This window comes from Capricornis sumatraensis, chromosome 8 (genome assembly GCF_032405125.1).
Source record: "Capricornis sumatraensis isolate serow.1 chromosome 8, serow.2, whole genome shotgun sequence".
Classification (NCBI taxonomy): Eukaryota; Metazoa; Chordata; class Mammalia; order Artiodactyla; family Bovidae; genus Capricornis; species Capricornis sumatraensis.
Genome location: NC_091076.1, coordinates 4,757,871 through 4,777,543, shown reverse-complemented (window position 1 = coordinate 4,777,543; position 19,673 = coordinate 4,757,871). Strand labels below are relative to the sequence as shown.

The 19,673-nt window shown below is 51.2% G+C and overlaps 1 protein-coding gene across 1 annotated transcript; it reads right to left on the bottom strand.

Annotated features, from left to right (window-relative positions):
* Positions 1-13,258: 13,258 nt before the first annotated feature.
* MRGPRD (MAS related GPR family member D) lies at positions 13,259-15,238 on the bottom strand. Its single transcript, XM_068976385.1, has 3 exons — positions 15,219-15,238; positions 13,650-14,328; positions 13,259-13,465 (listed from the first exon to the last, which is right to left on the bottom strand). Exons 1-3 carry the CDS (start codon positions 15,236-15,238, stop codon positions 13,259-13,261), a joined length of 906 nt encoding a protein of 301 aa, XP_068832486.1.
* Between the last annotated feature and the right edge of the window lie 4,435 nt (positions 15,239-19,673).

The following is a 19,673-nucleotide window of genomic DNA, read 5'->3' as shown; positions in this document are numbered from 1 at the left end:
TTTCCAGTTCTTGAAATCCCTTCTAAGCCGGGTCCTAAGTGCAGAGACCAGAACCTGGAGTTGGAGCCCTGGGACCCTGCGCCAGCTCTGCCTGTGGTAACCTTGGTTGGCGACATTTCTTCGTCTTCCCCTGGGTCTGACCATCACTCCCTTGGTTCCGTCACCTCCCTTACGAATCAGCGTTTGAGGTTGTACTGTGAAGGGCACTGGGAGGTGATACAGCATCTGCTCAAGGTGCCCGGTGCTTCTCCTGCCTTAAATGCCGGCCAGTCCTTGGGGGTGGAGCTGGAGGAGGCAGAATCATGGCCCCGAAGAGGTCCACGTCTGTTTTGGAATGAACTGTGTCCTCCCAAAGAAGGCCTAACCCCAGGAACTCAGACTGAGACCTTATTTGGACTAGAGTCTTTGCAGATGCAACCAAGTGAAGATGAGATCATCGGGGTGGGCCCTAATCCAACACGCCTGGTGTCTCTATAAGAGGGGGACGTTTGGACACACGTACACAGGAGGAGGACAATGTGGAGGCAGAGGATTCACGTGATCCCGCAGAATACCGAAGTCTGCAGGGACCACTGCAGGCCGAGAGGACACGGTCCCAGCACCTGCAGGACGAGCACGGCCTCGGCAACGCCTGATCTCGGACTTCTGGCCTCTGGAGAGCTGTGAGATGGCCATGCCTCCTGTTTCTAAGCACCCCAGTTTGCGGTGCTTTGTTATGGCAGCCCGAGGAGATGAATACAGAGTCCTGATTCCCAGACCCGGAGGTGTTACCTTACATGGCGAAAAGGACTCTGCAGGGGCTGTGGAGTCCTGTCCCCAGGCCACAAGTGCAAGGCCTGACACCAAGGCCACAGAAGCAGAGCCTAGAGCAAGGTCACCTTCGAAGCCGACCGAGCCCCTTGGTAACCGTTGTCCAAAGCTTTCCACCCCCATCACCACTGGCAGCCATCCTGACCCCAAGTTAGGCAAAATGCCCACTCCAGTAGCCACCTTACAGCGTCCTAGAAAGTGAACGTTGAAAGTGTTAGTCACTCCGTCATGTCCAACTCTTTTGTGACCCCATGGAGTGTAGCCCACCAGGCTCCTCTATCCATGGGATTTCCCAGGTAAGAATGGTGGAGTCGGTTGCCATTTCCTTCTCCAGGGGATCCTCCTGACTCAGCGATCAAACCTGGGTCTGCTTCATTGCAGGCAGATTCTTTACTGTCTAAGCCACCTCCTTGATCCTTATAGCACCCTAACCAATCATTTAATGCCAACCTTTCAGCAGGAATTTTCTTTCTCTTGAGGCTATAAAAATTGGCTACTAACCCACGAAAGCTGTTGACTTTCCCTGGTCTGTCAGGAGGTCAGCGGGCTGCATTCGAAGTTGCTTCATTATCTCTGCTCCCTGCTCTTGGTAAACTTCCTCCCTTCGGAAATACTCAGTGTCTAGGAATTACTTTCCAACCCAGGCTCTGTCACAACAGGTGTGATTAAATTAAGGGTTGTGAGGGACTTCCTTAGTGGCCCAGTGGCCAAGACTCTGAGTTCCCAATGCAGGGAACAATTCCTGGCCGGGGAACTAGACCCAGCTTGCTGCAACTTGAGATCTTGCATGCCCAGACTAAGACCCAGGGCAACCAAATAAATAAATATTGAAAAAAAAATAAGCGTCATGAGATGGAGATATCAGGCTGGGCCTCAAATGTAGCCAGGGCTTGCCTGGTGCCTCAGATGGTAAAGAATCTGCCTGCAATGCAGTCCGATTGGGGAAACGGCGGTCACATCCCAAAGGAGCTCACCGATTCACAAATGCAGAATTGGTGCGTCTGGTTATTCAGCAACTGCCACATCACCCAGACAGCGGGGAGGTGGCCCCGTGGCGTGGATTTCCAGCTCCGTGTTCCCGGGGCGAACGCTCCAGCTGCTGCGCGTCGTCTTACATGAGTGGACAGATGCACTTGTGTCTAAGCTGCAGTGAACTCACAGGCTGGCCCCGATTTTCATGACCCTTTCTCCGTCCCTTCTGCGGTTGCCTGGGCAGCACATCCATGGTGGTTTGGACGGTTTATTGCATTCCTCGGCGTTTATCGCATTGCCTGGGCAGCTGTAACAATAGGAAATTACCGTCTCCCAGTCTTGGAGACCAGAAACCCGAGATCAGGGTGCCAGTGGGGCTGGTCCTCCTGAGGCCTCCCTCCTGGGCGTGCAGTTGGCCGTCTCCTCCCCGTGTCCTCACAGGGTCGTCCCTCTGTGTGTGTCTGTGTCCTGACTTCCTCTTATAAGAACACTGATCCTATGGAGTTAGAACCCCACCCATTATGACTTTAGTTCAGTTCAGTTCAGTCGCTCAGTCGTGTCCGACTCTTTGCTACCCCATGAATCGCAGCACGCCAGGCCTCCCTGTCCATCACCAACTCCCAGAGTTCACTCAGACTCACTTCCATCGAGTCAGTGATGCCATCCAGCCATCTCATCCTCTGTCGTCCCCTTCTCCTCCTGCCCCCAACCCCTCCCAGCATCAGAGTCACATCCACAGCTGGGTATTGTTTTTGCTTTGGGTCCATCTCTTCATTCTTTCTGGAGTTATTTCTCCACTGATCTCCAGTAGCGTGCTGGGCACCTACTGACCTGGGGAGTTCCTCTTTCAGTATCTTACCATTTTGCCTTTTCATACTGTTCATGGGGTTCTCAAGGCAAGAATACTGAAGTGGACCACATTCTGTCAGACCTCTCCACCATGACCCGCCCATCTTGGGTTGCCCCGCGGGCATGGCTTAGTTTCATTGAGTTAGACAAGGCTGTGGTCCTAGTGTGATTAGATTGACTAGTTTTCTGTGAGTACGGTTTCAGTGTATCTGCCCTCTGATGCCCTCTTGCAACACCTACCATCTTACTTGGGTTTCTCTTACCTTGGGCGTGGGGTGTCTCTTCACGGCTGCTCCAGCAAAGTGCAGCTGCTGCTCCTTACCTTGGACGAAGGGTATTTCCTCACCACCGCCCTTCCTGACCTTCAACATGGGATAGCTCCTCCAGGCCCTCCTGCGCCCGCGCAGCCACCGCTCCTTGGACGTGGGATTGCTCCTCCCTGTTGCCTCTCCTGGCCTCGGGCGCGGGGTGGCTCCTCCTGGCTGCCGCCCCTGGCCTCGGACTTGGGGTAACTCCTCTTGGCCACTGCCCTTCAGGCATGGGGTCTTCTCGGCTTCTGCCCCTGACCTCAGATGTGGGGTAGCTCCTCTTGGCCATGCTTAGTGCGCCGGTCGCAGCAGCCCGTGCTTAGTGACCTCACTTCACCTTAATTTCCTCTTAGGAGACCCTAACCCCAAATACAGTTTCATCCCAAACTGTTTGGGGTCAGGACTTTGACACACGGATTGTGTGGGGCACACAGTTCAGCTCATCACAGAGCCTTGGAAGAATAGGTAGAAAAGGTCTGGATTTCAGAGGCTCCTGGGGCTCTGGAGTAAAGTGTCAGATAAGTAAAACCAGGATCCTGGAAGATGAATTATCTGAAAATGGGACTCATACAGCTGTGCAGAGAGAGGGCCTTTCTGCCAGGGGTTAGCATCAGGGCGCCTGAGAGTCACATGAGCAGAGCCAGTAGGGAGCACTGACTCCTGTTCCATGTGTGTGTGTGTGTGTGTGTGCACGCGCACATGCACTCAGTCTCTCAGTCGTGTCCAACTCTGCAACCCCATGGACTGTGGCCCCCAGGCTCCTCTGTCCATGGGATTTCCCAGGCAAGAATCCTGGCGTGAGTTGCCTTTCTCTTCTCCAGGAGATCTTCCAACCCACGGGTCAAACCCCTGTCTCCCACATCTCCTGCACTGGCAGGCGGAATCTTTACTACTGTGCCACCCAGAAAGCCCACTTCAGGCCTAGGTTCCAGCACAGGCTGGGGTTCCGCCAGCTGACCAGGGAAAGCCCACCGGAGAAGCTGGACGCTGTCTGGACCGTAAGAGTCATCTGTGCCATCAGCTGTGACCTGGGGGACAGGTCAGGTGGCCTGTTGGGGAAACAGCTGTCACCTCCCAAAGGAGCTCACCGATTCACAAATGCAGAATTGGTGCGTCTGTTTATTCAGCAACTACCATGTCACCCAGACAGCGGGGAGGTGGCGCTGTGGCGTGGATTTCCAGCTCCGTGTCCCAGGGGCGAACGCTCCAGCTGCTGCGCACCGTCTCACGTGAGTGGACAGACGCACTTGAGTCTAAGCTGCAGTGAGCTTGCAGGCTGGCCCCGATTTTCATGACCCTTTCTCCGTCCCTCCTGCGGTTGCCTGGGCAGCACGTCCATGGTGGTTTGGATGGTTTATTGCATTCCTTGGCTCTCCCAGGAAGGTCAGGCTCAGTTCAGTCTCCCATTGTGTCCCTCCCCAGAATGTCACACGGTGGGGCGGAATGTCGTACAGGACGCTGAGAGCTAGGGAGTTGGAGGGAATCACTGCCTGTGGTGTCATCGGAAAGGCCTCAGTTTGGCTTTGATTGATTGGAACACGGAGATGCTGGAATGTACATGCTGCATGGGGCAACCGCGCTTTTCAGGGAGTTGGCGGCCGACCCAACTCCGAGCCAGGCCAACCAGCATCTGTGAGCTCTCGCTCCCAAAGACGAAACCCGGGGGGTTTCAGGGGGAATTCCAACCTCACATCTGGCTCCCCGTGAGTATAATATCCTTCAGATTCAGAGAGTCAGCGGATTCCATCCCCTTGGCAACGTGATTAGTCTGGGAAAAGGTACATGAAAGACTAGAATCCAATTTATCCAACAGGAGTCCATTCCAGGAGTTTTATGGGAAACACTGAAGAAAAGGCGTTCTCCCCCCGGGGTGATGAGCAGGCGGGATGGGAGTCTGAGAGGCTGGGGCCCACTGTGTCAGCATCAGGGAGACCCCACCCCAGGGTTCACAGCAGGTATCAGAGCCAATTACAGAAACAAGGTCTCAGCGACACCTGGATCCACCCACACCTGAAGTCATAACATTTGGGGGCATATTTAGTTACAAGATCCAACAAATTCCTTTTCCCTTTTATCCAGCTTAACCTCCATTTCATTCACTCGCTGCCTAAAGCATCTTCACTCATGCAGTTACCCGAGTGACAACACACATCTGCTCAGATTGTTCGGTTAGGATGGCCATCATTAACCCTGTCTGACTTAAGGGGGAAAGAGAAAAAAAAAAAGGCGTTGATTAGAAGCAGGTCAGGGAGCCAAGGAATTGCCTGGTGCGCTGGGGACACCTCTCTGCCTTGTATGTGGAATCTAGAAAAACTGAACTCACAGAAGCAGAGAGTAGGGGACTTCCCTGGGGGTCCAGTGGGTAAGACTCTGAGCTTCCAGTGCAGGGGGAGAGGGTTCGATCCCTGGTTGGGGAACTAAGATCCCACATGCCGTGGCCAGAAAAATAAATAAAAATTCAAAAAAGAAAGAAAAGAAGCAGATAGTAGAATGGTGGTTCCCAGGGTCTGGGGATGGGGAAATGGGGGGAAAAATTTGTCATAGATGAATAAGTTCTGGGGATCTGCTGCCTGGCATGGTGACTGGAGTTAACGATACCATCTTGCACGAGAGTAGATATCACATGTTGCCACCACACACACCATGCAATCAGGACGTGAGGGTGTACGTTCATTGCAACAATCATTCCACAGCGTGTGCCTGTGTTAAATAAATCACCGCGTTGTACACCTTGAAAAAAAATCCCATTGTGCAACCTGAAGGAAAAAATAAGCCTGGGAGGCCACGCCTACCCAGGAGTCCTGCTTCACTAGAAACGGACTGGGTGAGGGACCACCCCACGGGACAGGCGCATCAGCACACCACACCCTTCTTCTGAGTCACTCGCTCCCTTCACGCCCAGCGTCTTGGAATGTCCGGGCACTGCCTCCTCCCTGGGTGCCTCATGTCCTTCTGGGTCCTCTCCGGGGCCGTGCGGGGGCGGGACGGGACTCCTACACCAGGTGTCTGGCTTTCTGCAGTTTTCAGGCCCCTCCGTCTACATTAACCTGCGGACTCTGACATCCCAGCCCCCCGACTGGATGAGGTTCACACTCAAGTTAACGGTCCTCAGACGTCAGTGACCACATCCCGCCTCATGCGCTTTCTGTAAACACACGCGTATCAACCCGTTCCACTTGGGCTTAAGTAACTCTGCGCCCTGGACCCTTATGTACTCCCCAAACCCATTCCCACAAAAGCCACCCAGACATTTTCTCATTTGGGGTATGAAATTCCTGCTTTTCTCTCCACCCGCCCTGGCTCGGGTGGGACCTGATTCAAGGTAAGGAGGACAAGGCGGGCAAGGCAGGAGAGGGTTGAAAGGAGTTTCCTTAGCAGAGCTCCCTGGGGTCGGCCGCAGCTCCTCAAGGAAGGGTGGGGTGGCCTCAGACAGAAGGAGGGGGGACCTTCCAGCCGGAGAAGCTGTGGGTGGTTCCGGGGGCCTTGGCTCTTCAGGGTTGAGATATGCCCTGTGTCTTCTGGAACCTTCTCAATAGTTCTTTTTCCATGGACAGATGTATCGCCTCTTAAAAGCAATGCCTGGCTCATGGAAAATGATCATAAATGTTTGTTGAACGGATAACAGACCTGTGAAGTTGTGAATTCAACAGATGTTTTAACTCAGCAAATTGCAGAAGCACATTGTGAGTTCTGTTTGGTTTGTTTGTTTTCCAAATCTATCTCAGCCTCCAGGCTACTAAATTTGTTTTTTTTTTTTTTTTTAGCATTGGTATGGAAAGGACCTGAGTTTCAATTCAGATTTAAAAACAAGAAATTAGGGATTTGAGTCAACTTCAGGAGAGTTGGACTGTGAAGAAGGCTGAGTGCTGAAGAATTGATGCTTTTGAACTGTGGTATTGGAGAAGACTCTTCAGAGTCCCTTGGACTGCAAGGAGATCCAACCAGTCCATTCTGAAGGAGATCGGCCCTGGGATTTCTTTGGAAGGAGTGATGCTAAAGCTGAAACTCCAGTACTTTGGCCACCTCATGCGAAGAGTTGACTCATTGGAAAAGACTCTGATGCTGGGAGGGATTGGGGGCAGGAGGAGAAGGGGACGACAGAGGATGAGATGGCTGGATGGCATCACTGACTCGATGACGGTGAGTCTTAGTGAACTCCGGGAGTTGGTGATGGACAGGGAGGCCTGGCGTGCTGCGATTCATGGGGTCGTGGAGAGTCGGACACTACTGAGTGACTGAACTGAACTGAAGGTACCCAGTGCTGTTAGAAGCAACCTCCGAGCATCCTCAGCTCCCAGAACCCTAGCGGCAGTCCTAGGGCCCCTCCCGCTCTTCAAGAGTCTCCTCCCACTTTGTGGGGCTCCGTCCACTCTTCTCACGGGGCCCCTCCTACTCTGTGCATCACGGCAATAGCTCTGTGGTCACCCCCTCAGGCTGTCGTATGTGGACCAGGGGTCCTGCTGATGACCCCAGAAACTGAATGGAAATTCCTCTGCCTTCTATCCAGGGGCAAATTTTGTGGGGCCCAAAGTTTATGGATAAAAAGGGGCCCTCTTTAAGAAAAAACTACAAAGTTACAACAGCAAAATTAGATTCAAGGAGCATTTGTTTAGGAAAAAAGAAATCACAGCAAATCATCGATTTTAAAAAGCTGACAAGTACCACATATAATACCAAACAGAGGAAAACATCTGTAATTTTTTTTCCTACCTTTTTTTGGCTGCACACTCTGATAGCCTTTTCATGTGTCAATATTTTTTATTATTTTCCATAGAGAGAGCTGAAAGATAATTCAACCTTTTTTTTTTTAAGCATGGTTGATCCACATTTGTTTTGTCATATTAAATAGTTTGAAAATGTTTCTTGGGACTTTCCTGGTGGTCCAGTGGTTAAGAATCCACTTTCCAGTTCAGGGGACCTGGGTTTGATCCCTGGCCAGGGAGTTAAGATCCCACATGCCACAGGGGAGCCTGCACGCCGAAACTATGACCTGATGCAGCCAAATAAATAAATATTTTAAAAATGTTTCTTAGCCTCGCAGTTCATTATTGGTAATGTCCTATACACTTTCAGGGTTGTTATCAAATCTGGGGAAATCTCTATCAGGTGTTTTTCCATACACGAGAGATAAGATTTTAAGGGCATTTCAAGGTTTCTTGTGTGGTGACTGGTCTGAGAGTCTTTGAATTGATGATGCTTGTGAACTATTTTGTTGTCAGGGTTCTCGCTGCCGTGGTGACTTATGCGTTGAAGCGGCCTCCAATGATGCCAAATCAGCATGAAAGTTAACTATTTTCCAATGTGTTCTTTTTTAAAAAATTACTTTATTTTATTGGAGTACAGCTGCTTGGCTTTCCAGGCGGCTCAGCTGATAAAGAATCTGCCCTCAGTGCAGGAGACCTGGGTTCGATCCCTGGGTTGGGAAGATTCCCTGGAAAAAGGGAATGGCAACCCACACCAATATTCTTGCCTGGAAAATTCCATAGACAGAGGAGCCTGGTGGGCTACAGTGCATGGGGTTGCAAAGAGTCAGACACGACTGCGTGTCTTTCACTTTCACTTCGTTGTTGCTTGGCAATGTTGCTAGTTTCTGCTGTACAGCAAGGTGAGTCAGCTGTATGTGTACATACAGCCCCTCTCTTTTGGATTTCCTCCCATTTAGTTCACCACAGAGCACTGAGCAGAGTTCCCTGTGCCGTACGGCAGGTTCTCATGAGCTATCTATTTTATACGCAGTAGCGGCTGCTGCTGCTGCCGCCAAGTCGCTTCAGTCGTGTCCGACTCTGTGCGACCCCATGGACTTCAGCCCACCAGGCTCCCCCGTCCCTGGGATTCTCCAGGCAAGAACACTGGAGTGGGGTGCCATTCCTTTCTCCAACAGTAGTGTGTATTTATGTCAGCCCCAATCTCCCAGTTCATCCCACCCACACCTTCCCTCCCTAGTGTCTACACACTCTGGACACAGGGTGGGGCTGCCTCCAGGGGCTTATGTGGAGGCCACGCACGGGGGGCTTTGGGGCTTGGGCTTTATCAGCCTCACCCCCTCATCCAGGGCTCGGTTCAGTGTCCTGCGTTTTCCACCGGAGGATCTTCTGCCTCTCTGATAGGAGTTCTCGGGTAAGTTAGTGTTCCCTGGTGCAGGCAACAAAAACCTCTTGTGGCCAGGCAATAGAGGAAATTAACTGGAAGGAGATCAGAGAGCTCATGCAGTCAACACCCAGACTGGAGAACCGGCTTGAAAACAGGGCAGGCAGGGGTCAAGATGTGAGTTAAATGTCAGGTTGCCGCTGTGGGAATGGATGACTTGCAAATGCCTCTCCTGCCCCCGTCGCGATGCCGCGCCCTGGGACTGAGGGACCTGGCCAGCGTAGGTGCTGGAACCGGCCCTCACAGGCTCTGGGATGGTGAGGACTTAACAGGAGGAGACTCAGGGAACTCCTGTCGTCTCTGGAGGGGAGAGCTCCTTGATTAACCAAGGCATCCTGCCAAGAGGGACAGTAGGAAATTGCGGGGTCCTAGGCCTAGTGGGCTGCCATCTATGGGGTCGCACAGAGTCGACACGACTGAAGCGACTTAGCAGCAGCAGTAGCAGAAACCAGACTGGAGGCTGGGTGCACCCTTTCCCGATTATCCAAAATATCCAGTGCATGAAAATAGTGACCACTTATTGCGTCCTCACTGTGGGTCACATACAGCTGAACAAGGCACAGTCATCTCAGTGACCCTTGTGAACCCTGGAGACAGGCGCTAGTATCGTCTCCACTTCAAGGACACCGACAGGAAGAATTAGAGTGACTTCATGATTTGACTGGGCTTCCCTGGTGGCTCAGATGGTGAAGAATCTGACTGCAGTGTGGGAGACCTGGGTTCAATCCCTGGGTTAGGAACAGCCCCTGGAGTGGGAAATGGCAACCCCCTTCAGTATTCTTGCCTGGAGAATCCCCATGGACAGAGGAGCCTGGTGGGCTACAGTCCATGGGGTCACAAAGAGTCAGATACAACTGAGCAATTAAGCACATGATGCAACCAGCGCGCATAGCCTGTGTGATGGGGGCCGATTCACCCCCCACCCTGCCCGTGTGACCCTGAGTTCCTGTTCTTGGACCTTCTGTAACATTTTCTGTAGGGAAAATAGAAAGAGAACTTGTTTTCTCCTCACGATCAGATTTATTTTACAATATCGATAGCTGCGATGCACACCGCATGCGACTTCACATAGGCATTTGGGAGCGTGTACTTTTGCTCCATAATTGTATCTACAAAGACAGGATGCCTCAGAAATTCCTTTTAGCATGCCTCCTCTAGAGATAAATGTAGAGCATATTTTACGATGATACGTGCTGCAATCTCAAGCAGCTTTCTTGATGAGGGTTGTTCTGACCAGGCGTTCCTGAGAACGGAACCCCCTCATAGACTAGCTTCTGGTTGTGTGTACTTCAAACCTGTTTCTTCTCCACCAGCCACGACCCACTCACTTCCGGCAACGTTCAGATGTCCTTACAACTCTGGGCCTGCATTTTTCTCCACGATACCACCCAAGCTGGCACAGAGGGTAGTGGCAATACCCCTGAAAGACATTCCTTTGCTGAGGCGGCTTGCATTGACTCAACTATATGTAGAAGTGGGGACTGTGAACCTCATAGATTCCCATGAAGCCCACACTGCAGGTGCCGCCAGCCCAACCTTCCCTTAGGCAGGTCCCCTGATACCTGAGGCCATGCCAGTGTCACATGGCCTGAAGTGGCAAGGGATGGAGGAAGAGTTGGCGCAGAGAGAGCCTGTGGTCTTAGCTGGTGTAGAATATAGTAAGTTTTATCGAAATATAATGGTGTGAACAAATTTCTAGGGCTCCTCTTCTTCCACGTGCAGCTGAGGGGCCCTGTGTTGGCCACTTACCCCGAGAGGTGAGGTCCCCTTCATCACCAACCATCTGCTTTGGATGGGCCACTTGGTTCCTGTCCAGCTCAGAGGAGGCGTGCATGGAGCATGCGGTTTGGGTTAAAAGGTAAGTGCTGAATCATAGCCTTCCTTCCTTTCTTTTCTTTCTTCTTTTTTGTTTTTGATTCATAGTACGCGGGATCTTAGTTCCTTGACCAGGGATTGACCCCGTGTCCCTTGAAGTGGAAGTCTGGAGTCTTAACCACTGGGCTACCAGGGAAGTCCTGAATCATGGCTTTTCTGTTCACTGGCTGTGTGACTCTGGATAAAACAGTGACCTCTCTGAGCCCCACTGCTATGCAGCACTACACAGGCGTTGGTTATTCTTATGAGCCAAATGAGTGCTTATTAAGTGCTTACAGCATGCAAGGCCAGTACTGGTGCTGGGTGCTCCATAAGATGCCTGGAATGACTGCTAAAGAGCTTCCCACCCCTCATGTTCCCCTGGGACCCACAGACCTGGGGATCCGACCTGAGATGGGAAAGGAGGTGACCCAGGAATCAGAGGACATGGAGAGCACACCTGCCTCCAGGGGGCTGTCCATCCCTGGCTCCTTCAGTGAACTCCAGGGGGAGGCCGGGAATGGGGGGTGCCCAGCGGAGGCCAGGACGGGATGCGGGACCCGGGGGAGGACAAGTTGGGATGGGGGACCCAGGGGAGGCTGGGATGGGAGGGGGGACCTAGGGGAGAACAGGACAGGATGGGGGACCCACAGAGGTGCCAGAATGGGGTGGGGGACCCATGGGGAGGCCAGGATGAAGTGGGGTGCTGCCCACAGGTGAACCAGGATGGGATGGGGGCCCACAGAGGTGCCAGGATGGGGTGGGGGACCCATGGGGAGGCCAGAATGGAGTGGGGTGCCCACATGTGGGCCAGGTTGGGATGGGGGACCTGGGGGAGGCTGGGACAGGATGGGGGACCCGGGGGAGGCTTGGACGGGGTGGGAGGCCTGGGGGAGGCCAGGACGGGATGGGGGACACATGGGAGGGAAGGATGGGATGGGGACCCACGGGGGGGGCCAGGACAGGGTGGGGTGCCCAGGAGAGGCCAGGATGGGTTGGGGGACCCATGAGGAGGCCAGGATTGGGTGGGGACCCACAGCGGGGCCAGGGTGAGGGGCCCCAGGCCCGTGCACACTGGGGTCTTAGTTCCTGGGACCCCCAGCTGTGCCGACTGGGAGGTTTGCGGCCACACTGTGCTTTTTATAGGTGATCAACGAGCCTTTCTCTTCCTTTCTGAGGATCTGACCATCGTGCCAGCTGGCTCAAAGCCTCCATCTTTCAGGAGGAGCTTGGGAACGGCTTCGTAAGGAGGCCAAGGGAAAGAACAAGGTGTTCTTCCACTTCTGATGCACAGAATAGCCAGGGCTGGGGTCCTGGGAGCCGGCCTTTCCACTTCCTGTCCAGGAATTCTGGACACTGGACAGCGGCAGAGGATGCGATGTGTGCCGAGTAAGAGAGGCATCCACTCTGGTCTGGACCCAGGAGACGGCGGAAAGAAAGAGGGAAGTGGGGAGAAGGGCACTGCCCCCTCCCCCAGGCTTTTCCTCTTGGCACTTTGGCCCCAGAAAGGGGCCAAAGTTGAAGGGTGCAATCAGGGTACAGACTTCCCTTAACTGGGCACATGGGGCTCTGGGAGGCAGCTATACCTCCCCCTTCCTGGAGCACAGTCCCCTCAACAACTGTCCCCTCAACTCCCGTGAGGCCGGGCAGGGGCTCTCCAGCTCCAGTGCGGCCTCATGGAGGAAAGCGATCAGACCCGCCGAGGGGGCAAGGTGACCAAAAGACAAAGGCCAGCGGTCAGGTGCTGGCCACATGGAGGACAGGGCCACTTCATGATCGGCGGTCAGCAGTGGCGATTCAGTTGATGGGCTGCAGCCCGCAGGAATAGAGTGAGTCAGCCGGAAACCTGGCGGGAGGTGGACCAGGGGCATCACCCTGCGGCCAGCTGCACATGCCCAAGGACCAGCGAGGGGTCTCGAAGTCACAAGAATTACATCCTACTTCCTGTACTAAGATGCCCTCTTGGAGGGAGGAGGCTGGGAGAAGGGACCTTCTCACCCAATGGGATGCAGGCTACCTACCTGTAGAGGCTGTTTAGGTAAATAGGATCAGACAGACCAGGGCTGAAAGCTTCCACCTGCCTTCTGATCAGAAGATCCTCCCTGAACAACAACAACAACAACAACAAAATTACTTCATCTTCCCAACTGAGTCGCATGGTGAGGTCTTGGACAGGACAGTCAGTGGGGAGGCTTGGAGGGCGGGAAAGAGATGAGATGCGAAAAGATGAGAGATCCCCACAGGATGAGATGCCAACAGCCTTCTGGGCTCCCAACCGCCAGCCAGCCAGGCAGGCTGGTGTCCAGGGTCCGGAGCCCTTAGACCCCCGGGTCAGTGGTGATGGAGGAGGGCGTCTCCCTCCCCTCCAGCTCCGGCGCCTCCCTCAGCGCCCTGCGCAGCACGGCCCCCAGGGGCTCCCGCAGACCCCGGCTCTTCCGCCTGCCCACCAGGAAGTAGATGAGCGGGTTAGCGCTGCTGTTCACCGCCGAGGAGAGGCGGGCAAGTAGGCTGAAGAGAGTCTTCGTCTGCTGGGGCAGGTCCAGCCAGGAGATGAGGAACCAATGGATGCCGAGGGGCAGAGCGAAGACGAGGAACACCAAGACGCAGACCAGGATGGTTACGCACCAAGACGCAGACCAGGATGGTTACGCACCAAGACGCAGACCAGGATGGTTACGCACCAAGACGCAGACCAGGATGGTTACGCACCAAGACGCAGACCAGGATGGTTACGTACAGCCGCGTGGGCAGCCGGTGTGTTGCGGTGGAACTCCTCTGCACCGGCACACAGAGGATGAGGCCGGACCCGGCCATCAGGGGCGTGAAGACCCCCATGAGGAGGATGCTGATGACCAAGTCCATCCTGAAGCACAGCAGCTTGTCCCAGCCCAAGAAATCACTGCAGAAGAATGCGGCCAGCGTGTTCAGCAGGAGGGACAGCGCCCAGAGCAGGGCGCACACCACGGCCGACAGGTGCTGGGGCCGGTGACACTTGTACCAGATGGGAAAGAGGACGGAGAGGCAGCGCTGCATGCTGATGGCGGTCAGCAGGCTCAGGCCGGCCATGTAGGTGAAGTATTTCCCCCTGCTCACTATCTCTAGGGCCATGTGGCCTGTGCTGTCCAGCTGGAAGCAATTCAGGATGACCTTGGAGGCCATGCAGAGGAGGAAGAGGAGGTCCGCCACGCCCAAGTGGAGGACGTAGACACTGAAAGGGCTCCTCTGCCCCTGGGAGCCCAGCAACCAGACCACCAGGCCATTGCCCACAAAGCCACCCACACAGGTGAACAGGACCATTGCACTCAGCACCCAGTGGGCCGTGCCCAGCTCCTCCACCTCGGGACTGCTCTCTACCAGGGCCGGGGCCTGGAGCAGAGTATAGTTCATCCTGTGGAAGGGAGATGGACCAGTGTGAGATTTTGCATTGCTTAGCGCCCCCTACCCCGATTTTCTTTCTGCAACAGACTACAATTGCTCCCCGTGGCTCCCACCCTGCCTGGATCTGCCGGCGAGTCCACCACTGCAGACTCAGAGTTATTAGGGATGCCTTTTGTCAAGCTAAAAGGGTCTCTTCTATCTTGAGTTTAGGTTCCTTTTCATCATGAAGAGATAAATTGACTTTTATCAAAGGCTTTTCTACATCTATTGATAGTTGTTTTTTTTTCACACATAATCTTCAAATTCTGTGAACTAAAGTTTTTTTAAACTGGACCTCAGGTACGAAGAATAGTTTAATTACATGCTGGCTTTATGGCACACCAGGGTCATCCAGCCATTGAAAAACAAATACAATCCTTTATTTATTTCTCTTTCCCCCTTCAGTCCACCCTCCCCTCCCCTGCCCCAACTCGCATCTGTTCTAACCTGTTTAATCTACATCCTTGGACATCTGACTATCTTTCGGAACAAGTGGCTTCCCACAAGTATTTTTAATTTTCACAAATGCTGTGATTTAGAATCCGTGCTGGTTTTTTTTTTTTTACTCAGCAATATGTTTCTAGGATATCCCTGCTTACCAGTGGGACTGTTTTTGAGCTCTCTGTTCTCTATCACTGGTTCGTCTGTTTCTACAACATCAACACACTGTTATTGGTTTTGAAGTGTACATGGCTAGCTGAGTCTCTTCGCTGTTCACCTGAAACCACCACAACAATGTTAATCAGTTATACCCCAAAACAAAATAAAAAGTTTAAAGTTTGGGGAAAAAAATAAATACTGCTTTTGATAGAGAAAAACAACAACAACAAAAAAACTAAAGAATACTTGGCTTTGTCTCACCTGACAGCTGCCAGTTTCATGGTGCTTCATCTACTCTCCACAGTCAAGATTTTAGCTAAGGACTCGAGGGGACCTTCTGCAGATTTTTGAAGTTCTTTCTCCAAGTAGCTGGTTTGCTTCTTTCTGGTACTCCATCTCACAAATTCCAGCCACTTCTATCTCCCCAAAGTCTGACTCCTGTATCTTTAACTCAGGGACACCACCATGCTCGGCCTGGTTTTCCCCACTTCCTGTACTACTTTCCAGAGAGTAGCTCCAGGCAGAAAACTGGGGTGATACTAATTTTTATTAATCGACAAATGACCTCATTGAGTTCATCATACCTATCACTTGGTCGAATATTTTGATTGTCTGTGCATCTCTCCTCATACCTCTAGTTTATTTTTCTTGTCTTATAGCATAGCCCAGACAGCTAGTATCTTTAACAAAGACGGGAATCAGACACACTTTACTTCTTCCTAATCAAGACTCTTGAGAGTCCCTTGGACTGCAAGGAGATCCAACCAGTCCATTCTGAAGGAGATCAGCCCTGGGATGTCTTTGGAAGGAATGATGCTAAAGCTGAAACTCCAGTACTTTGGCCACCTCATGTGAAGAGTTGACTCATTGGAAAAGACTCTGATGCTGGGAGAGATTGGGGGCAGGAGGAGAAGGGGACGACCGAGGATGAGATGGCTGGATGGCATCACTGACTCGATGGACGCGAGTCTGAGTAAACTCTGGGAGTTGGTGATGGACAGGGAGGCCTGGCATGCTGCGATTCATGGGGTCGAGGAGAGTCGGACACGACTGAGCGACTGAACTGAACTGAACTGAACTGAATCTTACAGGGAATGTGTTTAAAGTTTCTCCATTAGATACGATGTTTGCTCTAAGTTTTTGGTACTATCTTTTTTCAAGGTGAGAAAGTTCTCTAGTTTTTAAAAAGTTTTTTTTTTTTTTAAACAAATGAGTGATGGAATTTATCACAGTTTTTTTCTGTGAGATGTACTTAATAATTTTCTCTTTTTTCTCCCTTATCTATTTATATGGTGAATATGTATTGATATATTTCCTGGTGTTCACTCGTCCTTGTATTTCTAGGATAAACCATTTATACTTTGCTCTGTTTTTTTAAATTTTTTTCCCCTCTTGGTGCTCTGATTTTATTTAGAAAATTTTCACCCATGTTCATAAGTAAAATTGGCCCATAATTTTCCCTTCTGGTACTATCCTTGTCTGTTTTTTATTTCAAAGCTGTAAGATTATACAGGCTTCATAAAATGACTTGGAGAAAGAGCTCTTTTTCTCTACCCTCTAGAACAATTTGTATCATGTAAGGATTATCCTTCTTTGAAGATTTGGCAGAAGGTAACACCATCTGGTCTGGTGAATTTTATATGAGTGTTAGTGGATACACATGGGTTTAGAAAAAAAACTACAACTACAATTTATTTAATGTTTTAGGTTTATTTAGATTTTTAAGCTCTTCTTGAGTTAGGGTAAGTTATGTTATTTTTCTAGAAAATTGTTCATAGCCTCTGGTTCCACATTTATTGGTATAATACTTTGCATAGTAATCCTTTAGTATTTTTTAAAACCTTGATTCTATTCATCATTTAACATTAGTGACTTGTTCTTTTTTTCTTTAACAGTTTGCCAGAGGTTTGTTTTTGGGAACTATTTAAAAGCAAATCAACTGTGTCATTTCTTTTCTTCCCATTCCCTTCGTTTATCCTTTCATTTCTTCCACTTTCTTTGGATTTACCGTGTGATTTTTTTTCAGCTTCTTGTGTTGAATTCTTTGGTTATCACTTTTCAAATATTCTTCTTTTGCTAACGGATATTTAGGGTCATAAATATGCTAGTAAGTGGGTCCTTAGATGTTTCGTGACTTATGTCGTGATTTCATTGTTGTTAACGTCTAAGTATTTTGCAATTTAAAACATTTAAAATTTAAGCTTCCATGAATTATTTAGAAATGCATTATACGGCGCATACTTTGAGTGTCTTTTGATATTGATCTCCGATGTCATGGTCTGATAATGTGGTCAGTAATTAGATATTTGTTGAGACTCATTTGGCAGCGTGGCTGTTTTGTTTGCTCACTTGGTTTAGTACTTTATGTGCTCATTTGATAAAGCTTTCAAAATTGCATTAAGTGATCTATAGCCCAATTAATTTATCTTCTCCAGATATTAACCAATTATGATTGTAGTTCTGTTGTTTTTCTCTTTCCTTCACCTATTTTGGACTGTTTAGCGTATGTAATCCAAGATTATTATATTATCCTGGTGAATTGTACCTTTTACGTAATGACCCTCTGCAACCGTGTTACTTTTTCAGTCTGAAAGTCTGTTTGATCTGATACCATTTTTAAATGATGTTTCCTAATCTCCCTATCCATCCCGCATGTGCTTTGCAATTACAAATTTTCTTCTACAGGGATACTGTGACTTCTCATGGCCCCTAGGCGGCCAAACTTTTGCTGCCCAGATGTTTGGCGTTGGCTTCTGTTGGGCTCGCAGAGGATTTTTCTGGTCCAAGATCTGTTTTTTGTTGGATTTCTTGGCTTGGAGATTTGGTGTAAATTCAGATTCTACTCCTGTAAATGGGAGTAGAATTGGGGCTTGGTTACTCAAATTGGTGCCCAGTCTCACTCACTGCCTGCCCCCTGCTGAACCTCAGGCAGCAAGAAGGTGCTGATTGCATCTGGGTCAACTCTGCTTTCGTTAAGCAGCAGTGTCCTCCCAGGTTCTGGCCTCATGGAGGTCTCCTGATCAGGTTCTTCCACTTACGCAGCTCCAAGGCTGACCCTTAGCCCCTCTCCCCTTCCCTGCCCCAGCCACACCTAACCTCTGCCCCCAGAGCCTCTATCCACCTGACGCATCCTGGGCACTGGCCCTAGTTGCAAGCTTCCTGGGGCACCTGGAGATTTCCTGTCCTTCATCTTTCAGCTCTGTATTCTATTTGGGCAAGAGGGAGGGGATTATGTTTTCTCCCAGGTTTCTTTGTATCCAGAGTGAGCGAATGGCACCTATCACACAGACATCAACCTCCACAGACTCCCCGTGGCTACAGTCAGAAGTCTTTCCTTTGGGTTCAACACAAGTTTAAATAACATTTATCGAATCTATACTGTGTACTGCACATATGCAATAGCATATATACGTGTATATGCACACAAAACCTATCCCTACATATAACACACACAGTTTACACATATATGATATGTGTGTGCTTCGTCCCTCAGTCGTGTCCGACTCTTGTGACCCCATAGGCTGCATGTAACCTGCCAGGCTCCTCTGTCCGTGGGATTCTCCAGGCAAGAATACTGGAGTGGGTTGCCATTTCCTTCTCCAGGGGTTCTTCCCGACCCAGGAGTGGAACCCAGGTCTCCTGCTGACTGAGCTACAAAGGAAGCTCTTTCTCTCTCTCTAAATATATATATAAACACAGTACATATACACGTATAATAGCGCATATGAAAGTGTGACGTCTTAGTCGCTCGCTGTGTCCGGCTCTTTGTGACCCCACGGACTGTAGCCCACCAGGGTCCTTTGTCCATGGAGTTCTTCAGGCAAGAATACTGGAGTGGGTAGCCATTCCCTTCTCCAGGGGATCTTCCTGATCCAGAGATCCAGGATGCAGGTCTTCTGCGTTGTAGGCAGATTCTTTACCATCTGAGCCTCTGGGGAAGCCCAATAGCACATATGTAGGCGAATACACATACACATAGCAAACACATGTAACAGCGTGTATACAGATAGAGTTAAGATACATAGGTAAACATGGACACAGACACAGACAGCACATGTGCACACGCACACAATACGCACAAACGTGTGTTTAAGTGTGCACAAGCGCACAAGCAGAGCCCGTCTGCAGCAATGACTCTGACGGACAGAGCCCATCCTCACAGAACGCACAGTCTATTGGCAGAGGGGAAAATACACAGACGACTGCCCCCGACCGCCGGGCGTGGTGGTGGAACGGGCTGACTAATGAGATGGGGACTCGGAGCGCGGGAGGGGCTGGGAGGTTCTGAGGTCCCAGGGGCAGCTGGGAGAGGCCAGGTGAAGGGGGCTCGGATCCCACTCCCTGGCCCCTCCCCAGCCCGCGGGACCCCTCCTCCGTGCCATCAGCCTAGGGTGCTGCCGCCGGGTGGCCACCGGCATGGCTCCGTGAACACACATTTTTCAAGCTGCACTATGTGAGCTGGGTTGGGCTGCTCTCCCAGGACCACATCCTCCCCACTGCTGAGCCGGGAGGGGGGTGGGGAGATGCTCACAGGGTGCAGACCCCCACCCAACTTCCCCTGCCTGACCCGGGTCAGGGACCCTCAGCACCTGCTCCTTCCTAACTGTCGGGTACCCACTCTGCAAATGCTGATGGATCACAGACGGGGCAGAGCTGCTGAGGGTGCGGGGACAAGAAGACAGACGTGCTGCCCTCCTGGGAGGAGGCTCTGAGGGC